At 36.2% G+C, this 19891-nt stretch overlaps 1 protein-coding gene across 2 annotated transcripts in view; it reads right to left on the bottom strand.

Annotated features, from left to right (window-relative positions):
* Positions 1–7934: 7934 nt before the first annotated feature.
* Positions 7935–19891, bottom strand: part of LanB1 (laminin subunit beta-1) — a 111810-nt gene continuing 99853 nt past the window's right edge. Inside the window, exons 13-14 of one of the 2 annotated variants that reach the window (XM_076538226.1) lie at positions 11420–12503; positions 7935–10182 (exon numbers count right to left, since the gene is read on the bottom strand). In XM_076538226.1, coding sequence (XP_076394341.1) covers positions 9211–10182; positions 11420–12503 — 2056 coding nt within the window. In that variant the 3' untranslated portion in view covers positions 7935–9210. Of the gene's footprint in view, positions 10183–10957; positions 11334–11419; positions 12504–19891 lie in introns of those variants that run through there. The other variant, XM_076538227.1, reaches the window with a different exon arrangement.

The raw sequence follows: 19891 nt of genomic DNA, 5'->3' as shown, positions 1-19891 counted from the left end.
AAAAACAACGATACATACATTTTATTTCGACACGTTTCTTTCGACAATAAACGATGACTGTCGATCGACGCCGCAGTTGTTCAACAGATCATCGTTGCATGGCAACCGTTCGCGACGTATGCCTCGCGATCGAGAACAAAACCGTGATCCGTAGCCAGTCTAACAATGTCTTCTAATAAAATAGAATATAATTTCGATTTTTCAATTCGGATACTTTATAATGAGAATATAGCGCATCTTTAAACATACATATCTATGAATAATCGTTCACGCGTTTTCATTCGGTCCATTTACCGGTCGTGCTTATGTTGTGCAATTATTAGAAAAAGACAGTGAAATAAATTGAGAGTTATTTGACCCTGCCAGGACATCAGCTGTTGATGCTCTGATCGGTGGATCTACCCGGTGACACAAATATTTTTTATCGAAGCTAGTTTTTTCATGAATCAATGGGTAAGTTTTATTTAAAATGTTTCCGTATTTTTAAAATTATACGTACGCAGCAATTGATTTATTTCACTTCAATGAGGTACTGCATTAGATATGTTATTCCAATTTTATCCCATTTCGTAGGGAAGGTACTCATTCGTTTTGAAACGTGAATTTATTCATTTGCTTCATTAGCATAATCGACAGAATGAATTTTCGTAAATTTATTATTTTTCCTTTTTGAAGGCGTAAAATAAATACAATATACTTGGTCTGGGTAAACAACCACTAATTGGTTTATCTCCCATTCACGAATTACAAAGAACTTAATTATTCTTAACTTCTTAATTCATTATTCGATTTTCACCTAATAGCTGCCTGTTATACCGACGATATACCGACGTTATACCGACGGTATCGTTACGTTTGTTCACGACGACGATCGGTCGTCATATTCGAAGCTTTTGCTCACGCTATCGCGCGCCCGGTCTATGCGCGCTCTCATTGGTCAGTGTTCTTTTGCTAATAACTCGAAAATGGAGCCTCAACCAATATTTTGGCAAAGGAAAAAGTTGTTCAGAATCGCCCCACCTACCACCCCTTTTCGGGACATACACTAATTGCGGGACACCCTGTATATGTATATTTTACAGTTGTGAGGCAATTCTTAAACAGCAGATACAATTCCTTTAATTGCATATACGAGGTGTGACACAAAAGTAACGAGACTAGGTCTGTAACTTGAAAAATCAATGAAATTGGCAGCAATTGTTTTTGTAGCATCATCCCACATACCTCCTCTATCCATGTTGCCAATTTCGATTAAATCGGTCATACCATTTGGAAGTATTGCGTTATTCAGTGAGCACGTGCAACTGCATTCTGCCGGAAAAATGTCTAACGTAAAAACGGAACAGCGAATAAACATCAAGTTTTTTGTAAAATTTGTTGAACTCTTTTGTAATATGTGATGAGACATGGATTTTTACCTGTGACCCAGAAAGTAAGCGCCAGTCAATGGAGTGGAAGTCTCCAGGATCCCCAAAACCCAAAAAAGCACGCATGTCAAAATCAAAATTCGACATTAATGGAATTGTAATGATTGAGTGGTTTCCCAGTGGTCAGACTGTTAACTAACACTATTACATTGAACTACTAAAAAGACTTCGTGAAAAAATTAGGAAAAAAAGGCCACAGTTGTGAAGCGATGGATGGCTGTTGCACCGGGACAATGTACCCGCTCATACGGCACTGTCTGCCAAGCAGTTTCTGACCAGTAAAAATATTACTGTGATGGGGCATCCACCTTATTCACCTGATTTGGTTCCATGCGACTTTTTTCTATTTCCTAAAGTTCAATTTTGCTTAATGGAAACCCATTTCACCTCAATTAAAGAGGTTCAGGCAGAAACGGAGAATCTCCTGAAGGGACTTCCAAAAACCTCGTTCCAGAACTGTTACCGGCAATGGCAGCACCGAATGCAAAAGTATGTGAATGCTGAAGGGGACTACTTTGAAGGTGATAATGTCACGGAGAACTGATTCTGAAAATACAATGATTTATTGGACTAGTCTCGTTACTTTTGTGTCACACCTCGTATACTACATTATTATGAAGATATTACATTTCACATAAGTACAATTTACGCGTTAAGATCTTCCGTGCGTCGAATACTGCCACAGATACGCGCCCATAATGCGGAACAAATAAGATATCTAACTCGGACCCCATATTTTTATAGAGGCACCTGTGGATCCTTAAGTTCTTTTTTAAAATAAATTAGTATAAAAAATGTAATATAATACAATTGCCAGAATACTATGTATAGAAATCAGTCATGCACCGAACGGAAGGTATAAAATGTACGTATAACTTCAACGACAGTAATATTTTTTCCACAAGCGAAATTAAAAATTCCAATTTATCCATATTTTTTCTCTGGACCCATAGTTTATGTATGTGAAATTTGATCAAAATGGTATAACGTTTTATTACAAAAATTTGCAAAATAATGTTAATTTTTAACATATTTTTTAAACAAATCAATTTTTCAAAAATCCACTTACACCATATTATTGGCCTTCTAAAACAGAAAAATTTGCACTTTGAATTTTTTGTCTAGGCCTAATAGTTCCCGAAATATTTGCGAAAATAGTTTTTTCAACCCTAACTTTAAGGGTTATTTTCACCACTTCAGAGTGGACGTTTGCCGATAAAAGAAATACGTGTCAAATATTTTTTCAAGTTCCATAACATATAAAAATTTCATAAAAATCGGCGGGTATCAATTGAGTGATGTCCCTTGTTAGTGTAGAAATACTGTGGTCGAAAAAGAATATTTTAAACCTGTGTAACGTCCCTGGGGAAACTTTTTTTTCTTTCTACCGGCATCATCGCGACAATCTTCTATCCATCGATTAGAATAGTCAATTATCGACCGTAGTTGCCAATTATCGACAGTACATTAGGTATCTATTACCATATCTATCAAATTCGACAGTCGGTAATCATAATATATATATATATATATATTATCATTTACATTAATTATCTTATAATTTTGATTTAGAGTAGGTAATATTTTCCGCGAAAATAATGGAATATTAAGTTTGAATCGTTAAAACAAGATTATGTATTATTTTATTTTATTTTTCTAATAAATAGTTTGTACGAGAAGTTTCCGTTACGCTATGATGTGCCTACGTGCCGCGATACTCGCCCGAAATCCTTGAGATCAGCGCTAATCCTAGAAAAGGATAGTGATACTACTTCTATTTTCGGCATTTTTGGACATTAAATTAATTAATTAACTGAATCAATTTATATACGTAAAATCAACCAGTGTTAAACTACTCATGGCCGGAACCAAAATTATTTCCTTAAACTAGAAAGCTGTAAATCGAAATAGACTCGCCTCTGATAGAAAAGGACAGAAAATGTATTTTTCGTTAAAACATCATTAGAGTACCATTTTAGTATCGAAACGATAGCCAGAAATTAAAGAGCGACATTTAAATCATAATTAAACCGTTCGATTTTATAATTAATATATAATAACGAAATTATATGAAATTTAGATATTCTGACGTCACAGAAATTCCAGGACCTGCGAGTATAAAAGGGCGAGCGAAACTCGTCTCGGGGCAGAACAGTCTTCGAAATCGAGCTGGTCACAACTCTCTGATAAGGAACAGTTTTCGCTGTTAAAGGGCCAACAGATTCTTAAGCCTTGACTGGTCAAGCGGGTGTTTGCCATTCGGGTACTTGGTCGCTGGGTCGTTTAGTAACCAGTGAACAACAGGCTCCCCGTTTAAGCGATCTTGTAACCGGAACTCCGTCAGGAGAGTGCGATACTTTGCGCCAGAAAAGATTAAGACATCGAGCGAAAAGCCCACAGCGACTCGTACTTGATTTTAGTCAAATTGCTGACGTGCCAGCGAGGGCAGTCTAGCAATTACGATTTCATAATTAGAGTCAAGTTTGATTTGCTACCGTGTTGGACGTATATTGTACATCTGACTCTGGATCGTTGGGTCGTTTAGTAGTCAGTGAACAACAGGCTCCCCAATTAAGCGATCTGGTTTTGGGTGTCAGTGTGCGCTTTGACAAAAAGGGTCATGGACATTAGCTGTCGAGCCAAATCACAAGAGTAATTGTTCCGAATCATAATAACTCATTAGATTCAGATAATTTTTGGTAACTTGAATTAATAAAAGAATACTGTTCTCACTTAGCGTCTTTTCCGTAGTCGACTACACCGCGTTAGATAGTAGTTTAAATCTGTCTAATTTTTGCGAAAGCGTATTTAGGTGCGTTTAGAGAATTTCACTTAGGTCGAATTCCTCGCGGCGGTAGATTACAAAGCGCTAACATTATTAACTTTATAAAATTTCATTTATATAAATCTAGATACCGAATTGCTCTTAGATTATAGCGTCGAACACAAAAATCGAATATCAAATTTAGTTAATATTACGAATGCGAAGTTTGCTTTATCAGAGACCCGATTCAGATACGGTCCAATATAAAGTATTGAATAGCGAGTTTCATATCGTTAAATTCACAATTATCAATTACATATTATATTACTATTATTATTTCAAGATCTATTTAGTTTCTCTATTCTAATTAATCAATTATAATCTATATATATTTCTTTATTTGTTGTTATTGTTATTTGTTAGTTTTATTTCTTTTTATCGAATAAATTTAATTGTTGAAAGATATTGATCTTTGGATTTCAATCCTTAACCGCGCACCACATGAATCCCACAATCTTAATTAGTAGAAATCGAGTCGTTTAGGGGTAAAAGCCGCTCTTTACCTTTCAGCGCTTGTAATAAACTGAACTTAGGTTCCAGGGTTGTTACACCTGCACATTCAGCAGTAATTTCTTTGTAATAAATATTTTGTCATATCTCTGTATTACATTCATCTGTAACTTTTTGTGATATACAGGGTGTTCGGCTACTGGTGGGCATAATTTTAGGGGGTGGTAGCTGGAGTGATTCTGAACAACTTTTTCCTTTACCAAAATGCTGGTTAAAGCTTAGTTTTTGAATTATTAATGAAAAACACTGACCAATGAGAGCGCGTATAGACCAGTCGCGCGACAGCGTGAGCGACAGCTTCGAATATGACGGCCGATCGTCGTCGTGAACAAATGTATCGATACTGTCGGTATAACGTCGGTATAACAGGAAGCTATTAGGCAAAAGTTAAATCGAATAATGAATTAACATGTTAAGAATAATATTAAATTCTTCGTAATTCGTGAATGAGAAATAAACCAATTAGTTGTTGTTTACAACAACCACACGAAATATATTGTATTTATTTTATGCCTTCAAAAAGGGAAAAGAATAAATTCACGAAAATTAATTTTGTCAACTATACTAATGAAGCAAACGAATAAATTCACGTTTCAAAACGAATGAGTACCTTGCCTATGAAATGAGATCGAACTGGAATAGAATATCTAATGCAGTACTTCATTGAAGTGAAATAAATCTATTGCTGCGTACGTTTAATTTTAAAAATACAGAAGTAACTTAAATAACACTTACTCATTGATTCATGGAAAAACTAGCTTCGATAAAAAATATTTGTGTCACCGGGTAGATCCACCGATCAGAGCATCAACAGCTGATGCCCTGGCAGGGTCAATGAACTCTCAATTTATTTCACTGTCTTTTTCTAATAATAATTGCACAACATAAGCACGACCGGTAAACGGACCGAATGAAAACGCGTGAACGATTATTCATAGATATGTATGTTTAACGATACACTATTCTAATTATAAGATATCCGAATTGAGGAATCGAAATTATATTATATTTTATAAGAAGACATTGTTAGACTGGCTACGGATCGCGGTTTTGTTCTCGATCGCGAGGCATACGTCGCTAACGGTTGCCATGCAACGATGATCTGTTGAACGACTGCGGCGTCGATCGACAGTCATCGTTTATTGTCGAAAGAAACGTGTCGAAATAAAATGTATCGTTGTTTTTAATCGAGAATTCCGTTTTCTTGCTTTCAAGATACTATAGTTTAAATCATTTATGAATTTTCGTTCACGTGTTTTCATTCGTCCTATTTACGTGTCGGACTGACAGTGAAAATTAGTGCAAATTAGTGAAAAATGAGAAAGAAAAGTGATAATGAAAACTCATAATGAAAGATGAAAGTGATAGGTGACAATGAAGTTTCTTGAGAGTTTTTTGAGAGTTTCTGTATGGTGATTGATTTATATTAACAGTAAGGACCGGTGGATCGGACCGGTGACAGAGACGCATTTTTATTGTGATTATTTGCGGTTTAATGGGTGAGCTACATTTAAATTTATTAATTACTGAATTCACATTTTTATTTGTTGAATAGAAAAGTTATTCAATTTTTTAAAAATGAGAATTTGTTCTTTTTCATCATTACAATATCTAACGAAAATAATTTTCCATATTTTAGCTATTATTTCTTTGCGATAACGAATAAACGTATTGAATAAATTCGATTTACTTTGATTACGTGAGTAGAGACTAATTTTGTTATTTCTTGTTCATGAATGAATGATAATTCAACAATAATCCAGATTTTTTTATTTATTATTCAATGTAACTTTCATCTAACAGCTTTCTATTATACCGACGTTATTCGGACGTTATACCGACGTTATACCGACGTTATACCGACAGTATCGATACATTTGTTCACGACGACGATCGGCCGTCATATTCGAAGCTGTCGCTCACGCTGTCGCGCGACCGGTCTATACGCGTTCTCATTGGTCGGTGTTTTTCATTAATAATTCAAAAACTAAGCTTTAACCAGCATTTTGGTAAAGGAAAAAGTTGTTCACAATCACTCCAGCTACCACCCCCTAAAATTATGCCCACCAGTAGCCGAACACCCTGTATAGTTTTTCATTCTTTTACGAGTTATGTATAATAACCATTTCCAAAATACGTATTCTTCAAATATATTTTGTAGAGTAATCATTTAGGTATATTTTTCTCTTTTTCAACTTTTCACCGTCTCAGAATTGATGCAAATATTTCAAAAGACAATATTAGTAATATACAGAAAAATTATTACAAGTACATTCCAAATTACTAGAGTTTTACGTGAAAGTAGATTTGCTTGATTTAAATTTCTTGCTCGTCTGCACAACCAATTTAAAGGCACAGCGTTTCGAATAAAGGTGCCAACAGAGATTGTCGTCTCTGGTTTACTCTGTGCACACAATACGTAAATTGACTGTGTTTGTGCACCAGGAAATTTGAAATAAATAATAATGTGTACTGTGTAAAAAGTACTTGTAATATTAAATAAAAATTATGAAATTGAAAAATACAAATAAGTATATGGGAATTACTACTTATTACTTGTGTAATAAGAAATTTTCGAAAAAAAAACACTCGCTTTAACAACTTCGTTGGAGGACTGCCGATGGGGGTGACTTCCCTGATTCGATTATTTCTTGCGTTCTTGACGAACAAGAAGGCCATTAAAGCCATTTAGTTTTTAAACGCTGTTTTTTTGCCAAACTGTAATAAATTATTTGTCATTAAGTCCTGGTTCCTGTGCTGCACGTGTAAATTTACAATACAACGATTTTCTAATTGTAAGATATACGAGCCCAAACAGACTGTTAGGCATTATTTTGATTATTTTCGGATTTTCGTTTATTTATCTTTCGTTAATACTAGAAAGGATTATGTAGATTCTTACTCCGTCAGAATCGAAATTAATTAAGTTCAATATAAAGTTTTGTTAATTCTCAATTAGAATCAGTCCTTAACCGACAATTATTATATTATATTCAAATATCGTTTTATTTAATTATAATTATAGTAAAAAATTTTATTATAATTTAATTATAATTATACTAAAAATCCATCTGTCGGATTGTGGAAATTTATGAATTCGAAATGTAGGAAATTGAGAATCTGAAAATTTGGAAATTCGAATGTTTAGGAATTTAGAAATGTAGTAACTTGAATATTTGGACATTTGTTTATTGTTCATACTAAAATGTTAACATTACTGGGTTAACAATTTTCATAACATGATTACAAAAATGTTTGTAAAATATTTTAAAATATTGGGAAGAGTATTATATTACAATAGTATATTATATTATTTTAATTGTCTCTTTCTCTCTCTTGTTATAAAATATATGTGTAGATAATTTATGTTTATTTCTTTAAAGAAATGTATTTAACAATTATCCAGTATCTTTCAAATTTTGTCCATTTATTATCTGTGATTAAGATAAATAAAAAAGGAAATAATAAATCAACAAATAGAAAGCTATAATTTGATGAATATGTCACTGAGAATATTATTTGGATACATAGGATTAAATGCATATTTTTATGGTATGTCGAATATAATATGTACAGCTTAAGAAAACATTTATCGCTCCATTTGTAATGTTTGTAAGCATAACATTTGGATACAAATTGTATTCTAACGTTTAAACGTGCTTTTCCTAGTATTATTAATCATTACATACTTAAATATCTACTAATCAATATACATTTAACTGATTGGTATTGAATATCTTTTTATCTTTTGAAAATTACTACTTCTTTGTTTTTATTAATTATTGATTGTTATTATTCAATTAAACAAAAAGTTTCCTTCTTATATTAACTTTCATACCTATTACAAATCATTTCTATTTTTGATTTTTACCGAGACTAGCTAACGTTATAGTAAAAATGTTGTAAATGATTAGTACTCTATGATTTTCTCTTATAGAATTAGCAAATGGTCCCTCTTCTTGCAAATATGGCACTAGAAAACTTATATTTTCTCGGAATTTTACAAGATGTATTTTTTAAATATCCAAAAATTTGAAATGTTCCATTTGATTTCTATTTGAAGTATTATATCATTTTAATTCTTGTGTTTTATATTACAACTCACCAATATATAGCATGGATAATAAACTCTTATTGGCTAAAAAATTATTAATTTTTTATTTTCAGTAAATGAATTCTTTTAAATTTCGACATTTTTAGTGAGCTTACGTATGAAATGAACATTTTATCAAACAATTATTTAGCATTTTAAACAAAGAAAATAAAAAATAACACAATTAAGGAAGACAAACTGGTTTAGCCTGATTATTTTATGCAGAAATACAAAACATCTAAGGAATTTTCTTTTGTCGAAATAAATAAAAAAAATATCATTAAATTTTCTTTTATCAAAATGATGCTTTTTAAAGATAAACAAAAAGAGGTTTTATTGACAGTTTTTTTAGACATTTAAGAAATACATTGCCTATATTGTTGCGCCTTCTGTTCAATCTCTGCTAAATGTTTTTCCATTTCTCCTGTCAATGAATCAACTTCAGACTTTAGATCAAATAGCATCCTCTCATTATCTGTGTAAACAATCTCCATACCATCAAGATCTTTAAATTTAGTCGATGTGTCCGCAGTCAATTCTGAAGCTCTCTGCAGGAGCTTCTTTGCTCTCTGAATGTTATCCTTGCTTTTATTCACTCTAAGACCTAGTGATTCGGCAGCTCGCTTGTATTCCTCAGAGAGCTTCCTCGTCTTTGTATCGACTTTCTGCGCTTCATCGGCCACTTTTCTTGCCTCAATACCGATCTCTTGATTCAGAACAAAATCGTTCCTCACAGACTGGGTCTGTAAGACCTTTAGACGGCCATCTAGAGCGTTCACAGTTTGCGTGGTACTGTTTGCCTGCATCTGAGCTCCTCTGGTCACTTCTGCGATTTCCTCTAGGTCCATTTCGGACCTCTTCACGTCCCGTTCAGCTTGATTGATTGCGACTTGTGCTAAATCTTGAGCTTTTTGAGCATCATTCAGCAAAACAACTACTTTATTGGCCAGTTCCTGTTTTTCTATCGCATCTTCCTCAGCTCTATTAGCATGATGCTTTAGCTGTTCTGCTCGATAAAGATCATCCTTCGTATCTGCAAGGATCTTCTCAGAATCGGTTAGTGAACCAACGATACTTTTTATGCGATCAGCCAATCTTTTGATCTCATCAGGTTTTAATTGGATGTTCTTAGCTAACACCTCATTAGCTAAGTCCCTGACCATAGCAGGCGTAGGCTGCTCTTCATCCAGCGTGCTACGTATTCTTTTGTTTATGTCAGAAAGATCTCTTGTTACGTTGTCAGATAAGTTGCGAGCTTTCCACGCAAAATTGAAAGCATCTTGAGCATTCGATCTAGCCGTGGTAGCGTCACGTTTCACTTGGATCATCTAGGAAAACGAACAGAAAAGTAATAGAATATTTTGATAATGAATTATTATGGTATAGCAGGTTTAAATGGAATAATACTATTTAATAATAATTGGTATAATTTAATGATAAGCATCAAATAATAAAAATTTAAATAATATGCGGTCGAAACAACGTCCAATACAGTGAAGATTCGACATAAGTGAAAATGATTTATATAATATAAACAGAAATGTTATTCCCACCAATAGAGGGAAGACCCCTTGAGAAAAGCTCGCTTGCTGAGAATGCTACATGATCCAAGTTGGAATACATGTATCTGTGAGACAATACGTACGCAAATATAAAACATTTTAATTTATTTTTTTTTTTTTTCATTTTCAAACTTTCAGCAATAAATTTATCAAATTTTTCTGATTGAAACACGACAAAACATGAAACATTTAAGCCACACAAAATGTAGAACTTATATATAAATATATAAAACATATAAAATATATAAAATATGTAAAGTATATATGAAATATATATATATTTAATAATATATAAACTATATATATTTCATATATTAAGAAGTTTTTTAAATTAATAAAAACTAAAAGGCATGTAATGTTTCAAGCTCTAGACTCTACGACTTGAAGTCAGTTTTCATCAATTTAAAAAGACTTTCAATATGAAGTAATTATCATTTCTATAACAAAGGTAACTATGAAAATATGAATAAATAGTACCGGAATTCTATTATTATTTTGAACCGCTCGAAATTTGCAGAAGACTTACGATTGAAAGATAAAATCAAATTAAACCGATATTTGTTGTAGTCTCAGAGAAAGCGATCAGTAGTATTTCATGCGATACACACTTTGCATAAACTATGATGAACAATACAATCTAGTTCCTGAGATCTTACAACATGAATTTGTTCTCTATTTTCCTCATTCCTTACTTTCGTAAATTCTACGATCACTATTTTTTATTTGTATCATTTTCGATTTTCTCCGTTTCTTATTTTTACTATTCCCAATTTTTCCCGTTTTCTAGTTTTCCTCAGACCTTATTTTTGCTATTCTTTATTTTTCGATCATATACTTTCTTCAATCTCTATTTGCACTATTCTTTACTTTATGTATTTTTCTATTAAACACTGCTTGCACCTAAAGCTGTTTATAAACTATAAACAGTGGAAAACTCTATTATATCAGATCTTAGCGCAGATATATTGATATTACTATAATATAAAAAAATACGAAAACATACATTACGAAGTAATTGTTCAGCCTCGTCCTTGTAACTCTTGATTTTAGCAGCCTGCTTCTTAGCTACATCCAAAGCTTGATTGGCTTTTGTCACCGCGCCTACATCACAAGATAAACCACCACAGAAGCCGCAGCCAGCGCCTCCGCATATGCTGCTACAATCTGTTACGTTATCTCCACACATTGCTAGATTCAATTCCGGCATGACTCTATTGAACGTCTTCAATTTATCGTTTATCTTGTTCAGAGATTCCTTGTTCCTTTCCTCTGCATCCTCGACAAAGGCACTATTTTTAATCAGCAAACTCTCCGTGTGTTTACGAAATCTTTCCGCGTCAGCTAAAACGTTGTTAGTATCGTTCGCCATTTTTTCTGCTTGTTTGGATTGTTCAGCCATTTGCTGCGTAACGTTCAAAGCGCCTTGCACATTTTCCTCTTGTAGCCTAGTTGCGTTCTCTTTTAGTTCCGCTGCAGCCTCGTGCAAATTGTTCGTTCTGTTCTTAAGGTTTTTGAGAGCAGCATCTCCTAGATTGACCCTATGACTGACATTCTCTAACAGATTGTTTACCTTCTCCAATTGCTTGCTTGACATAGATACATTATTATTTATGTCAATAGCGAGATCGTTCAGTTCATCTAAATCTTGGCTTCTGATGGAAGCGTTACTAATTAACGACTTTACTTGATTCAAAGTATCAACCATGTCATCGAATTCCTGGCTATAAACACCAGTCGTTCCAACCTTTTGAATTCTTGACGCTTCTTCGATAACGAGATTTGTCTTGTTTCTTAGGCCAGTTAAAGTAAGGTCCCAATTGTCGAAACATTCCCCGCATGGATTACATTGTGGTGCGGTTCCATAATAACCACGATAACACTGGTCACATTTCTCGCCACCAATTCCTTTATGACAAATGCACATCCCTGTTTCTCTGTCACATTGTTGACTAGCTGACCCAGTTAAATCGCAATTGCAAGGATAGCATTTGATACTTGGATTGCCCCAATGGTTAGTTTGACATTCATTGCAACGTCTTCCACCGAAACCGGGCACACATTCACAGGTGCCGTCAAATGGATTACATCTATGAAAAGAAACAATTCTTTATTAATATATATTATTGTGGTATCGTGTACTCTTTTATTAAAAATTCAATTGCTCCTGGTACTACTACTAACTACGTTAATTACTAACACCTAGTGGAATTTGCTAACATTTATGTTGTTAAAGTATAAAATTTATATGCCATATAGCTTCAGTTTTGAAGTAGAGCTATATGTATAACATCGAAAATTATGAATGCTACGTATCGAGTGAAACATTTTAAATGTTTGACATTAGAGACATCTGAATAACTTCTCTATATTTTAACATATCAAATGAATAACAAGTCAATTGTGTTTGACTTTAAGGAGAACAAAATTTAGTGTTAATAAGTTTTTGTAGCCAAAGATGTAAATGAAATGAGAAAATCAACTTCATGTATTCCAATAAAATAATATGTTTTTTCATTTACTATCCAACCAATCTCCTCAGATGTGTACAATTGATTAATGATGAAACTTTTCTAAAATCATGAGTGGACAATTACAATAATCTGTAGCACACCTAATGATGAACTATAAAATGCTTCTGATCGTTCTGAATGCAAATACAACGTAATATTGTTTGTTCACTTAATTACTCAGTTATGAATATAATGTATTCGTTTTCTTTTGCCGAATTAATTTTCTCAGAACTGATCAAATACGAAGAAAACTAAATTAGGTCAGACAAATCGCCACATATTATAATTAAATGAAAAAGCTGAGAAATAAACAGGACTTTTATAAAAATTTTAGAATATAACACATAAATTTAGGATTCAATAAAGAAATGTAGAAAGGAACCGTTTGCATACACATACATGAATACAACTTCTGAACAGAAGCCCAACGTGTACACTAGATAAATTTAACTGAAGCTTGAAATTACTGAAAAATACATCTCAAAAGCTATACGTCATGATAATAAAGATACAAAAGAAACTAGAAGCTAGAAGCAGACAGCGCTATATGGTAGAATATGTACCAAATGATTATAAATATATATTACAATTTATTATATTATATTACTATAATTATATTATAGTAATATTATAGTAATATAATTATATTATATTATATTATATTACTATAATTTGTAACGAGGCATATTTATATGCCTCGTTACGAGTGGCCACTAGGCCCGCCGGCCTCTCTCCTCCGCCCTGCCAACCCCTCGCGGCGGGGCGTATGCAAGGAGTGCGTGTTTTGTTGTAGTTCTCGTTTTTTTTTGTTATTCGCGCGCCCCTTTTCCCCCCGGCACCGGCACGAAGACCAGCGGCCCAGCGAAGAGGCATCCGCGGCCCCGGGCGCGGGGAAAACCCCAACCTGAGAGATGGAGGCGCGGGACGGGGTCCAAAGATCACCGCCGCCTGCTGACCGGTCGCCGAGCCACCCGTCCACCTCCGCGGGGGCGACCGGCAGCCAACACCGAGGGACGCCAGGCCTGGGGACGAGCCACCCCAGCTGCCACCCGAAGGGGCCCCAGGACCTGGCCGAAACACCACGTGGCCCATCCCTGGCGCCGAAATCCTCGGAGAGGGGGAACTCCGCGCACCTAGGACCCGAGCCGCGGATACGGAAGAGAGAAGCCAGCGAGCCATGGCGCGAACGTGATATCCTCCGTTTTCCGGATATATATTTTTTTTGAGTTCTTTTTATTGTGTGTGAGAGAGTGTGAGTCCGCTGACAGCCACGTACGCCGCCCAGGACAGGCTGAGAAAAGGTAGGATCTTTGCTTTTCTCTTTTTTTGTTTGTGAGATCCAGAAGCGTGTGTGCGAGCGTGTGTGCGTGTGGGTGGTTCCTGGCGATAGGACCACCAGCCCCGGCGACGAGGACCCTAGGGACCGTATTCGCGGAATATCTTTGTATTGAATTGTGTTTTCCGGTTCCGCGATTCTGGGCCGCTGACCCCAGTTCGGGTCACCATTTTCCCTTTTTCTTGTATTTTGCTTTTAGGTCCAGCGTTCCCTTTGTTGTCCACGACCCCCAAGAGGGCGTACTCCCTAAGGCGTACCACACTTTTCTTTTCTTTTTTTTTCGATTTTGTATCACTTGCGTGTACTGTGAGCCCTCGTGTCGCGATATCCTCACCACAATTAGCGAACGCGACCCTGTTCCTTTTCCGAACCACGAAGGGCTCATTCTCGTTGTTCTCGAAGGGCTAGCTTCGTCCCACAATAAAGCCAAATTTATAGTAGCTACTCGCGGATTCTCTACTTCTTTTCTGTCCCCCCGTGAGTACCGCTCCCGGAAGAGCTGCCGGAAGGGCGATTCCCCCGGACGCGTGCATTGCACTGGCGCCCCTTTAAAGAAATCGTCCGTGGGTGTGCGTATCGGGACGTGGAGGACCGCTTTCCCTGGCCGCCCTCCACCTCAGGGACTTTTCCTTTCGTCCCTCCCACCGATCCGTCACAAATTATATTATAGTAATATAATTATATTATATTATATTAATTATATTATATTATATTACTATAATATAATTACTATAATATATTATATATATTATATTACTATAATATAATTACTATAATATATTATATATATTATATTACTATAATATAATTATATACAGCATACTGATTGTCATAATTTGTTAAGTATTCCACTTGTTGGGTACAAAAGTGTTGATAACGAAAATTTGCCTGCGCAGTTCCAAAACAAATTCCAAACGTGAAGCTTGCAGAAAAAAGTTTTTCTACAAAATGTCAAAGTCATTCTGAGTATTTTAAATAACACCGTATCATTTTCCCATACTTTACAAAATTAACTCCCAACCAAGGTTTGAGAACGCGTACCAATTATTTCTCATCAGCTCGAACAAGAAGAGCAATAAAGTAAAAGCACTTTGACAAGAACAAGCCTTCCTGCATAACGTGCTTACGTTCCATTCAGTGTGACAAAATAGTGTATACAACTATTAAATAATGAATTATGAAATAAAAATATTTTGTAAAAATAAACAAAAGAAAAAAATAGATTGAGCGCAAAAATGGGGGGACCGAAAAATATTCAAACTTTCTTCAAAGAGCTCATTCACAGTTAGTTTGTGTCGTAGAAATAAAAGTTGTAAATTTTATTTTTCGGTCAAAAACTTTTTGTTGTACCAACGAGGAGACGTGTCAAGGCCAACAAAAAAAGAAACACACTTACTATAACGCAAGGCCTCACGCTGGAGAAATAACGCAGGAAATAATAAGGGAGCTTGGGTTTGAACTTTTACCTCATTCACCCTATTCACCAGATCTCGCATCGTCGGATTATCGCCTTTTTAGATCGTTAGAGCATACATTAAGAGGTAAAAAATTTACCTCCGTTGGAGACGAACGTTGGAGAAGTGAAAACGCACTAGTGTAACGTCCCTGGGGAAACCTTTTTTCTTTCTACCGGCATCATCGCGACAATCTTCTATCCATCGATTAGAATAGTCAATTATCGACCGTAGTTGCCAATTATCGACAGTACATTAGGTATCTATTACCATATCTATCAAATTCGACAGTCGGTAATCAATATATATATAAATGTATTATCATTTATATTAATTATCTTATAATTTTGATTTAGAGTAGGTAATATCTTCCATAAAAGTAATTGAATATTGAGTTAGAATAATTAAAACAAGATAATATATTATTTTATTTTATTTTTCTAATAAATAGTTTTGTATACGAAATTTCCGCTACGCTATGATGTGCCTACGTGCCGCGATACTCGCCCGAAATCCTTGAGATCAGCGCTAATCCTAGAGAAGGATAGCGATACTATTTCTATTTACGGCATTATCAAACAGTAAATTAATTAATTAAAATCAGTCATTACTAAACTATTCATGGCCGGAACCACAATTATTTTCTTCAATTAAAAAAGCTGTAAATCGGAAGAGATTCGACTCTCATAGAATTCGTACGCAGTTAATTAGAAAAGGATAGAAAATATATTTTTCGCTAAAACACCGTTATACTACTATTTTAATATCAAATTGTTAGCCAGAAATTAAAGAGCGACATTTAAATTATAACTAAACCGTTCGATTTTATAATTAATGTATAATAACGAAGTTATATGAAAATTTAGATATTCTGACGTCACAGAAATTCCAGGAATTCGGCGAACTTGCGAGTACAAAAGGGCGAGCGAAACCCGTCTAAAATCAGAACAGTTTTCGCAGTCGAGCACGATAGAAGTATTATTGATAAGAATAAGAACTCAGAACAATTTCCGCTGTTAAGAACCGCAACGAATCTTGATACTTGATTGGTCAAGCGAGTATACGCCATTTGGATACTTGGTCGTGGGTCGTTTTAGAAGCTGGCTAACGTAGAGCTCCCCATTCAAACGATCTCGTATCTGAAACTCCGTCAGGAGAGAGCTATACTTAGCACCCAGAAAGGCTAAGATATCGAAACGATAGCTCTCAGCTACTCATATTTGATTTTTGGTCGAATTGTCAACGCGCCATCAGATTCTCGGAGCTCGCTCTGGGTAGTTTAGCAGCCAGCGAATAGCAGGCTCCCCATTTGAGCGGCTTGGTCTCTGAAACCCGTGTCTTTTGGGTGGCAGTTCAGCAATTACGATTTTACAATTAGAGTCAATTGATTTGCTACCCTGTCGAACTTATATTGTTCACCTGATTCTGGTATCGTTGGGTCGTTTTAGTAGCTGGCTAACGCAGAGCTCCCCAATTAAGCGATCTGGTTTTGGGTGTCAGTGTGCGCTTTGACAAAAAGGGTCATGAACCATTTAGTTGTCGAGTCAAATCATAAGAGTAATTGTTCCGAATAAAAATTCAATTAGATTCAGATAAATTTTGGTCATTTGAATTAATAAAAGAATACTGTTCTCACTTAGCGTCATTTCCGTAATCGATTACACCGCGTTAGATAGTAGATAAATCTGTCTAATTTTTGCGAAAGCGTATTTAGGTGCGTTTAGAGAATCTCACTTAGGTCGAATTCCTCGCAGCGGTAGATTATAAAGCGCTAATATTAATTAATATCGTCAAAGAACATTTATACAAATTAATCGTACAAATTGAGATAAACTTTGTCATTGCGATACCTTCGAACACGAAAATCAAATATATATAAGGAATATCAAATTTAGTTAATATTACAAATGCGAAGTTAAATTAGATACGGTCCAACATAAAGTACTGACCAGCGAGTCTCATATTACATACTGTTTAATTTATCAATTTCTATTATAGTTTGTTAGTTTCATTTCTTATCGTTTATTGAATAAATCTAATTGTTGAAAGATTTTGACCTGTGGATTTCACTCCTTAACCGCACACCACACGAATCCCACAATCTTTACTTGCAAAATCGAGTCGTTAAGGGGTAAAAGCCGCTCTTTACCTTTTAGCGCTTGTAACTAACTAAACTTAGGTTCTAGGGACGTTACACTAGGACAAGTTTTTTGGTGAAAAATCGAAGAACATTTTTGAAAAGGGAATCGAACGATTGCCTTTACGCTGGCACAAAGCATTAGAAAGTGATGGAAATTATTTTGTTGATTAGCATTTAACACTTCTTTAATAGACAAATGTTTTTCACCAGCAAACAAAATTTTGATTACTTTTCGGTCCCCCTAATATTTAGGAACGACTTCACTTTTAGATCACACTGAACTTTCCATCATATATATCCTGAAACATATTGAGTATTCTCATCATAAAACAATTCTTGCAAGCAAGATGATGATATCTACCAGCATTTTAAATATGGAAGAAACCGATGAAATAAATTTTTTTATACTGTTTTGTAACGAGGCATATTTTCATTTAGTTGATTAGCCTATTTTTTGGTTATGCCTCCGCCGAAGCGGACCCCCTCGCCGCTGGGGCAAGTATGAGTGAGAGCGTGCCGTGTGAGTGTGTCTTTTTTTTTTCCTTTCTTTTCTTTCTTCGAGCGTTTTTCTTCTCGGTATTTCGGACCCCCCCCCCCCCCCCCCCCCCCCCCCGGATCCAGCCACCGTTATCCCCGGTCGCGGAGGAACCTCTCCCTGAGCGACGGAGGCGCGGAATGGGTCCACCGAAGAAGATACCGGCTGTCCGGTCGCGGCGCCACCCCGTCATCCTCCGCGGGGGCGACCGGCAGCCGACCACCAGGAAACGCCAGGCCTGGGGAAAAGCCACCTCAACTGCCACCTCGAGAGAGCCCCAGGACCTGGCCACCAAATGCCACCGTGGGATGGCCCATCCTCGACGCCGAAATCCTCGGGGTGGGGGAATACCGCGAACCGGGGAAGAAGATCACGGATCAAGAGAATCTAGTGAGCCGCCGCGAGACATAGAATCGGTTTTTCGCCAAAGCCACGCTAGATTTAAAGTCCGAATTGTCTTTCTTTTTGTTCTGTGCATTTTGCGTCTCAGTTTTTTTTTTCTACTAGTAGTGCGTTCCTTTTCTTCTGTACTGTGTGTGAGTGTGCCTGTGGATTTGTCGCCGCCGCCCCAGCGTGGAGTATTTTTGGAATACCACTGCGCAAAAGGTAGGAGTCATCTCCTTACCCATCTTTTTTTTTTGTTGTTCATTTGCGCGTGGGCGAGTGCGATAGGACCCCTGGCCCCAGTGACGAGGACCCTAGAGGCCGCGAACGGTCTACGACGATACCATTCCCCCCTAATTTTTTTTCCGTTCTGTATTTGGTATTTAGGACTAACGTCCCCTTGTTGTCCACGACCCCTAAGAGGGCGTGATCCCTGCGGACGAATCATTCGGCTTTTTTTTTTTGTACCTTCTATCTTTCTTTTGTACTCGCGCGTACCGTGTGCCCCCGCGCCGCGAAAGCCTCCCTCACAATTGGCGAGTCGATCCTTTTTCCTCGACCTTGCTTGTAACGCGTGGGGCCCACTATAGTTTTTCCGTTCTGTTCTGTTTACGTGGCCCACTTGGGGCCCGAATGAAAGCTCTTTTTTTGGTTGGATACGAACTCGCGGGTCTTTTACTCATTTTTTTTCTGACCCCCTCTGATTCCCGCTCCCGACAGAGCAGCTGGAAGGGCGATTACCGCGGACGTGTGCATTGGCACTGGCGCCCCGTGAAATAAATCGGCCGTGGGTGTGAGCATCGGCACGGGAAGGGCCGTTTTCCCGAACTGCCCCCATCCTAGGGAACCCCCTTCGGGCTTTCCCCCAACGATACGTCACAGTTTTTATTGGGAACTATGTCATACATTTATTATTACGTAAAAAATTATCAGGGAATATTATCCCAACGAATGTTCGACAACGAAAATACTTTTACTTTTTCCAATATTTTTTGAGTTTATGAATTATTCGACAATTTTCTGTTTTCGGTCCTTCTTTTGTTTTCAAAATAAAAACTTTCGTTACAATTTTGCGAAAAAGAACTATTCTTGGACGTCTAAATATTAACTGTTTAA

Source organism: Megachile rotundata, chromosome 12, assembly GCF_050947335.1.
Source record: "Megachile rotundata isolate GNS110a chromosome 12, iyMegRotu1, whole genome shotgun sequence".
Classification (NCBI taxonomy): Eukaryota; Metazoa; Arthropoda; class Insecta; order Hymenoptera; family Megachilidae; genus Megachile; species Megachile rotundata.
Note: the sequence above shows the minus strand (reverse complement) of the source record. Positions and strands in the feature narration are given on the sequence as shown.